We start from the raw sequence: 9,178 nt of genomic DNA, 5'->3' as shown, positions 1-9,178 counted from the left end.
AGAAAATTGTTCAGAGCTGTAAATCATGCCTAAAAATAAGAACATATTTCCAAAAAATGATACATGGTGTTTAGGGGTAAATCGTGCCTGAAATAGATACATACATCCCAAAGAGGTACAACTGAAAGATTTGACTGGGGTGCTGCCCTGTCAGAGATTAAGGAAAGAAAACCAGTCTGTTCCCGAAAAGTCTGATATTAAAAGTAAAACTCAGACACTCTGGCCACATAATAAGGAAGACATGATTTATTATAGAAGGCACTGGTGCTGGGAAGAAGTCAAAGGCAAAAGAAGGAGTGCCACAGGCTGAGGTTGATAGGACATCGTTATTACTAAAATAATGAACATTCATTTTTCAAAAACTTAAAGAAGGAACCATTTGTTGGCAGACAGGTCTGGTGTGTGAAGTCTTTAAGGTTAGGAAGAGTTTTACTGGACTAAACGACTAAAATGAAAGAACAAAACTGAGATTATAAAACGGTGTACGTTTCACACACACAGTGCACAGGTGTATATTACCCTTGTGTAATGGAATAAACATCCGTAGCATAAACTCAAGACTTTGTGACTGTAAACGGATCCAGTAGACATACTCAAATGTTAGCATTGGCTGCAGACTTATACAGGGCAAATCACCTGTCTGATGGGTGCATAAAAAAGTTGTCCTAACGCTATATTTTAATTGGTCAGGTTACCAGAGTTTCATTATCTGTAACATATCGTCTTTTTTTTTTTTTTTTTGCAAAGCATAATAGCCAGATCCATTTCTCCAGTTTAGTCTCTGGTGGATGTTGGAAGGCTTAGGCTGGCTTTACCTGGGTTTATAGACCCTGTACTACTTTGACAAACAGCTTTGCGCTAACTGCATATGTTGATTCCCTGAGCACTTAACAGTGGGTAACACACTTTGACATACCTCTCAGCTGTCCGGATTTTGGCAGAATGTCTAGATTTTTGTCTCATAGTTTTTTGTTTTGTTCCTCATAACATTTTAAGTTTGCTGCCAAATTACCGAGAGTTGTAGTGGACTGAAGTCACCAAATATTGACACACAATTCAGTTTCAGACTGCATATCCTTCAGAAAATATGTGCTAATGCAAAATCATTCCAATAACTTTTTAGGTTTAAAGAGCACTATTTAAAAAAAATGTCCGCAATGTTGGGTTATGTTAGGGTTGCCACCTTTTCAAATGGCCAAAGTGGGACATTTTCGGGACACACATCAGATTTTACAGGCCGACACATACCCACGGTCAGTACAAAGGATAGAACTTAACTTTTTTTCCTAAATAAAAGCTTATTCTTGTAGCAGTTTAGTTGCTTATTATGTTTCTTGTAACATTTAGGTATTTTAGATACAGAAATAACTATTTTATGCAACTATTACATAAAATATGCACCCTAAACCTATAGCACCCCTTCTATCTCTATTAGATGGTGATATTCACCCTAACCCAGGATCAAATAATCCACCTCTCACAACAGTTATAAACCACAATAATACTATAAAACCTCCTCCTCCCAAACCTACCAACTCACTCTCTATTGCTCACCTGAACATACGCAGCATATGCAACAAAGTTACTCAACTCCATGCTCTCTTACAGACTCAGCCATTTGATATCCTATGTTTATCAGAAACATGGCTAAAACCTTCCATTAAATACATTGAAATCTCCCCACCTGGCTATAATATTATTAGACTCGACCGTACTTCCAAAAAAGGAGATGGAGTAGCAATCCTCTATAAAACTGAGCTACAAGTCAGTACACTTAATGCTAGTGCAGAAATAATAATCTCCAAACTGCAGCTAAATACTAGTAAAGCCATAAATATCATCTGTGTCTATCTCCCCCCTGGGAACAACTGCAATATATTAGAAGACATTCTTAGCTGGCTCACTAGTAATATGCCACAAGAAACCATTATTCTTGGGGACTTTAACATTGACTGGAACTCTTGCACAAATATAAATCCCACCACCCACATTAACCTGTATGGCTACTCACAACTAATTAATCACCATACCAGAACCAATAAAATCAATAACAAGGCAACCACCTTAGACTGGATACTAACTAATACCCCACAGCAAACCTACACAACAGGCATCCTTCTTGATGACCTTAGTGACCATTGTCTGACATATATTATTAGACATAAAACCAACATAACATTCCCAAACACTTTCCGAACAATACGCTCAAAAAAGCATTTCAACCTAGAACTTTTCCAAGTAGAACTTAATCAATGTAATTGGTCTCCGCTAAAAACTCTCCCTCTCAACAATGCCGTGGAATACTTTAATTCTACATTCTTGGCTATCTTGGATCATCATGCCCCAACCCGTTCTATCAGAATCATAGCTAAACCAGCCCCATGGATTACTATTACTACTAAACAGAAAATCCTACTTAGAAATAAATATTGGGCAAAATGGCGGACTTCCAAGAATCCGTCAGACCATCAAACCTTTAGAGAACACAGAAACAGTACTAAAAGAGCCATCCTGCTAGATAAAAAGAATTACTATCTACAATTACAACAATCCTCTACCAGACAACCTAAAAAATTCTGGGCTAGTATTAATAATCTTCTCTACCCAGGCCAATCAATCACACCCAGTCCCCAAGGATCTAACCCCAATAATCCAAAAGAAACTGCCAATGCCTTCAACTCTTTCTTCACAGAAACCATTCAAACTCTAGCTAGCCACCTATCACCTGATATATCTAACTTCCCCATATCTTCCCATAATCCACCCCCACAATTTCACCCCCAACCAGTATCCACTTCTTACATCTCCTCCCTTCTCCAAAAGTTAAAACTAACCTCCCCATCTGCAGATAAACTCCCAGCAGAATTCTTGCAAAAAGGTGCTAAAGCCCTAGCCTACCCTATTTCCATTCTGATAAACAGATCTATAAAAGAAGGTGAAGTACCATCAATCTGGAAAATCTCACATATCATCCCTTTACATAAAGGTGGAATTTCCAATGACTTCTCCAACTATCATCCCATAGTTTACTATGCCCTATAGCTAACATTTTGGAAAAATGCATTCACAAGCAGATACTCAATCACCTTCTTATAAATAACCTACTTGCCAACTGCCAACATGGCTTTAGACCTTTTCATAGTACTACCACTGCCCTGCTATCATTCACAAACTGTATCAACAACAACCGTAATAACAATAGACTATCATTCGCAGTTTTCATTGACCTATCCAAAGCTTTTGATATGGTCAACCATCAACTTCTACTCCACACCCTTAAGTCTCTCTCCTTGGATTCTCTATCTTTAAAATGGTTTACATCTTACCTTGGCAATCGTCAGCAGGCCGTACTCTGGCAAAATGAACTATCCAATCACCGCCCAATCTCCCTCGGCGTTCCACAGGGCTCTATTTTAGGCCCACTTTTATTTTCTATCTTCATAAATGACCTGCAATCTGAAATCCCATACTCCACCTGCATTCAGTACGCAGATGACTCTACATTAATCTGCTCTGCCTCCTCACCAACCGAACTTCAGTCAATTACTCAAAAAGCCTTTAACACTGTTGAACAATGGTTCTCCTACCAGTGCCTTCTTCTAAATCCCCAAAAAAACTAAATTGCTACTTTTCACCCCAACCCAAAAGTCTTCCCCTGTACAAATAAATCTTATTTCTAATAATGGTGCCCTTATCTCACCTGACCCTACCAGTAAAATGCTAGGTATAACAATTGACAACAACCTAAACTTCGAGACACACATAAACAATACAATAAAATTAATTAATAAGAAACTAGGTTCCCTCTATCGCATCAAAAACTATCTTTCACCAGAAGCTAGGTCTGCCATAGCTCGAACTCACCTTTTATCCACTCTGCTCTATGCTGCTCCCATATATACTAATATCTTCAAAAACAACCTCAAGAAACTAGCAACTTCCTACAATAATATTGCTAGATTTGCTACAGGCTCCCCTTTCAGAACCCACCACTGCTTAAATCTTAAACACTTAAACTGGCTTGAATTCCCTAACCAGCTTCAATCTTACCACCTTACTTTAGCCCACAAGACCCTGTATCAACCTAGCAACACTCCTATACTCTCTAGCCTTATCACACCATATAACAACCTCAAAAATTTACGTTCCTCAAACAAACTACTGATTAACACTACTAAATCAAACAACTCAGCAGGTGACTCCTTGTTCTCAAACTCTGTAGGAAAATTATGGAATAAACTTCCACCCGAAATCACAGCTCGGACTTCTCTCCTACTTTTTAAAAAACATCTAAAATCACATCTCAATAATCACTGGCTATGCACCTGCACTAACCCTGGCTAATTTCTTCTCCCCCTAACTCATTCCCTCCCTTCCTTCATGTCTTCATATGAAATATTTACAATCTATCCTACGTACACTAATTATAAGCATTTTATACATAAATTATCACTGTAACCTATGAACTGGAATACTATAAAAAAAAAAAAAAGGGGGGGGGGATTTTCGTTTTGACTGTACTATCTTACATTTCCTAAATATTTTTTCTTAACACTGTATAACTTCTTTTATGTAATTGTACTATTATGTATCTCTATGTGGAGCTTTTCTCCCCGGGCCACTACTGAAAATGGACATGTATCCAGCTAGACCAGCCCGGTCAACAAATGTAAAATAAATAAATAAATAATTATGCCCTACAATCTCAGGACATTTGCCCTTTTTAATATTTTTTTGTCAGGACACAACTGCCCAAAGAGGGACTGTCTCTCTCAAAGTGGGACAGGTGGTAACCCTAGCTTTTGTCCCCCCATTATTTTTGTCTTTGTCCAGTTTTCTTGTGCTTAGAGGTTGAGAGGTAAGACACACACACACACACACACACACACACACACACACACACACGACAAAATCCCTAACTTCTTTATTAGATAAACAGAGATGCATTAAGCTAATTGCACACAAATGCTTCTGAAAAAAAATCAAATACGTGAAATGTAGCAGTTCTAAAGGGGAGATTGCGTTACCAATAGTTATTTCAAACGTGAAACAAATATATGCTTTTCATCATGTTGGGTGTATTTTATTAAAGCATTGCACATGCATATTCTGGTATACCTCTCACGTGACCCTGATTTTGCCTCATATGTTTGCCCTGTCCTTCATAGGAAACTCAGTTTAATGGTAACATTTCTTAGTGTTGCAATCAGAAGGTAATACCATACATTAAAGAGGCATACTTCTTTTTATTCTCAAAACGCATATGGATGCAAAATACGTTGTTCAATTAACTTTTTGAGAGAATTAGGGTAATATTTAAAAGTTGTCCATTATGTAGGGCATTTGTCCTCCATTATTACAACTTTGTTCAGAATTTTCGAGCAAAGGACTTAAGAAATATGTATTGTTACAGTGTAACTGTGTCGATTAAGGACGATATTTGACTTTATTATTATCACTCCAAAGAGGGTGGTCCTCGTTCATCTGCATTGTCGGTCTTTCCTTATGGATCCCGTCTAGAAATTCATTGATTTAAGCAATTTGTAATATTACCTCAGCAGAGAGTAATAGGCTGTCTTTTTATTAGGTCAACTTTACAAACTGAGCAGGCAATAAGAATGCAAATCTCACACGAAAGTCAGCAAAAACAGAACAACTACATTAAAACTTCTCTTAATTACATTCATTTCTTCGGATTATGTAAGAACGTTTTTGTTTTCCAGAATTCATTATGGTATTGTTTCGTATTGTAATCTATTTTAGTCTGTTTAAAACTGAAGCTGGAGTATTAGTTGAGTTTTTAAAGATGATGTAAACATAGCTGTGAGATAATCTGCCCCCGACGCGGATTACAAAATCGCTTTATTTTGACTGTTTTTTCGTCACTGATTGGCAGAAGTGTAGCCTTGATCCTTGGAGTGACCAATCGCTATCTGCTTTGAAGCCCGTTTCCGGTTCACCGCATGACTTGGTTTGCCTTCTGGAGAAGCTGGGTTAATAGGAGATGAATGGGTCTGTGAACAGCAGGACCTGGTGAATATTTGCATCCATCACTTGTAGACCTAAACCTAAGAGCAAACTTTGAATTTCTGCAAATAAGAGAGCATGAATAAGAAAGAGGAGTTATGCGAGCCCCTCTCATTGCAGTTTACGATTGATAATATCCTTAAAATGAAGTCAGACACTACAGTGTTTGACTTTAACCATCGTAAGAATCACAAATTGAAAATCAGAAATGAAGCTTCAACAACAGGCTTCCCTCCAAGAGCTGATGGAGATGAGACGGACTCTGTGTGTGGACTGGAAGAGCAGGAGAAAATCCATCTGGGTAACTGATGTTACCAACTTGGTTTAGAATTTAAAAGCGCATTTTTGGGGATTGCTTTAATGAAATTGTGTGTGTGTGTGTGTGTGTGTGTGTGTGTGTGTGTGCGCGCGCGTGTCTGTGTGTTAACAGTTTGAAATTACCAGGATCTTGAATTCTTGGTATGCATCAGTGAAATCAAAATAAAGTTGTCAGCAGTGTTATCTAGAATTAAAAGTAAATATTAATTTTTAAAACGGTGACTGATGTTTAGTGATGTGCATTAAAACATGTTTTGGACAAACAGTTTGCAAATTGGTGACAGACGTTGCAAGTTGAAAATTTCAGTGGCATTTATCCTGATGGTTTGACGATATTGCAAGTTGAAAATTATAAAAGCATTTATTCGGGGGATATACAGGAGCAGATCCAATGATTTTGATAGGTGAAGTTTTACTTGTTTTTTAAATGAGTTTACAAAGTGACAGGATTTGTGTTTCCCTAGCTTAGCTACACTACTTGAACATAGAGAGTCATCTACAGTATTAGACGATTTGAGTATAGTGATTAGTGTTTATTCTCTAGAACATTATTTTAGTGGAAGGCATGCTAAGTTTAAAAAGGCCCTTGTGGCTGTTAGCCTAGTAAACACCTACGAAGAAGTGCTGCGTTTAAAAAGGGATAAATATGTGATCATTAGTCATATTAGTACAGATAAAAGTAATTGTCTTAAATGAAAAACTAGCTATTTGTGGTACAGGGTGTAAATGCTAGACTGCAACTTTCTTCATTTGCTGCTTGGCCACTGGTGTTTTTATTCCATAAAAGGGGGGTCTCCAGCCTACATACTAATGCTCTTCTTTCACTTTTAGAGCGGTTGGCTTTCGATTATCACCGCAGGAGTAGTAAACCTTGTACCGGTACTCACATTGTAGTGAACCCCAAGAGAGTCCAGAACCCAGACAGTGGACAAAACTGCTTATCCAATAATAGCAAATGTTTAAGGAAGAGTAAATTGCTGTTAAAGAAGAAGACTCGCACGATATTTTCAAAGAGCCAGATCTTTCAGCTGGAATCCACATTTGACATGAAGAGGTACTTGAACAGTGCTGAACGTGCTTGCTTAGCTACATCCTTGCAGCTAACTGAAACTCAAGTGAAAATATGGTTCCAGAACCGACGAAATAAACTGAAAAGACAGATGTCACTTGATGTTGAGTGCCCAATATCGGCGCAGCCGATGGCTGTGGAACAATGTCACACAGAACTTACAACGCCCTTTCTTGCTCTGTACAAAAACCGTCGATTTTTGCACCCCTACCCGTTGTCCGCTGCTTCGTCTTTTCCAGTCATTTTTCCTGGGAGTCCCGCACCTTATCTTTGCTTTCCTTCCACCAACAAATTCTTAAGTTTCTTGGATGGTGACCTATAGCAATGGACGCACATTTGCTCACCATGTTATTAACTGCAGCCTACCTTCCACAGCCCCTGAGACAAAGGTTAATATTGTCCACATGTTACACCTTTTCCTGTTCACAACTGCTCGGCAGCTTATGTACTGCATCCTCAAATGGCTGCCTAGAAGGGTGAAGTGAGAGCTTATTTTAATAATAAATATTACGCACTGCAAGTGACCACTCACATATGAAAGCGGCCACCGCAACAATTGTTCCTATACTAGGTGGGAAATATATATTGTACAAAACAAGGCTCGAGAGAGAGGAGAAAAGATTAAGACACGGAGAGTGACTGTTAACTGCGATTTTGCACTTATTACATTGTTTATATAGTAACAAAATCATTTTCACTGGACAATCGGACATTTCCTAGGGCTACAAAGAAATTAGAAACACTATAATTTGATGTGGAACATGAGAAATATGGTTTATATTCTTTACAACTTCTGTAGTGCAAACAGGACCGCTGAATGAATAATTAGAGAGAAAATAATTGAGATGATTAAACATTTGATTCTTCACGGTGTTAACTTTGAATAACCATGGTTTTAAACCTTTGTTTTTATTTTAATTGTATACTCTTAAACCAAAGATACAGCTTCATACTTGTGAGTTTTTTTAACAATATGCAGTGGATTTCTTTTTGTAAATGATAGCGTATGTATTTAATCAATGATTTGGCGAGATATTATCATATTTCAGAATCTGCAATAACTACATTTAATCCATTTTAAGGCATAATATGTCCAACCATGTTTAAGATTTGTACATTGTTTTTGTCGACTTAACCAAGTACACACGTAGCTGCCATGCATTAAGTTACCCCTTGGATGTTACTGGAGTTGTTGAGTCATATGTAGTCAAAGATACATGTTTTCCAAACTTGTGAAAAACACCACTAAATGCAATTAGCATGATTTGTTAAAGCTGACAGATTTAACTCCCCACATCTGTATGGAGTATGGAAGTGAGGCAGCATTAGTCAAAAAGACTTACTGTAAACATCTTTTTCATGCTATATTGCGAAAATAATGTTTCTAGGGTTTCATTTACTATTGCAATATGATAATACATTCATAATGTTACTGAAATATGTACTATTTTTAACGTTCTGAATTCTCTTAGTTGAGCAGTTGGAATAAATATTCACTTTATGTTTTAGTACTTATTTTACAGTTTTAGCAGCACATGTTAATAAACAAAAAGTGTATAATTTCATATTTTCCCTTCAGTCTGCAATTTCGTTTGCTATGCATGAAAGTTATTTTAACAATGCAAAAATCAGGTTTCTCTCTCTCTCTCTCTCTCTCTCTCTCTCTCTCTCTCTCTCTCTATATATATACAGCAGTAAATTGTGGTTTAGCAAAACTAAGCATGTGGACAGAAGGAGTGAATGTTTGCCCTTATCTTGTTAAAA

The 9,178-nt window shown here is 37.4% G+C and overlaps 1 protein-coding gene across 1 annotated transcript; it reads left to right on the top strand.

Moving 5' to 3' along the window:
- Window positions 1-5,978: 5,978 nt before the first annotated feature.
- Window positions 5,979-8,936, top strand: LOC122794770 (homeobox protein koza-like). Its single transcript, XM_044063396.1, has 2 exons — window positions 5,979-6,328; window positions 7,177-8,936. The coding sequence occupies exons 1-2, from the start codon at window positions 6,106-6,108 to the stop codon at window positions 7,734-7,736; spliced, it is 783 nt and encodes a 260-aa protein (XP_043919331.1). The 5' UTR covers window positions 5,979-6,105; the 3' UTR covers window positions 7,737-8,936.
- Window positions 8,937-9,178: the final 242 nt, after the last annotated feature.

Source organism: Protopterus annectens, chromosome 2.part1 (assembly GCF_019279795.1).
Source record: "Protopterus annectens isolate FY-2018-M chromosome 2.part1, PAN1.0, whole genome shotgun sequence".
NCBI lineage: Eukaryota > Metazoa > Chordata > Ceratodontiformes > Protopteridae > Protopterus > Protopterus annectens.
Note: the sequence above shows the minus strand (reverse complement) of the source record. Positions and strands in the feature narration are given on the sequence as shown.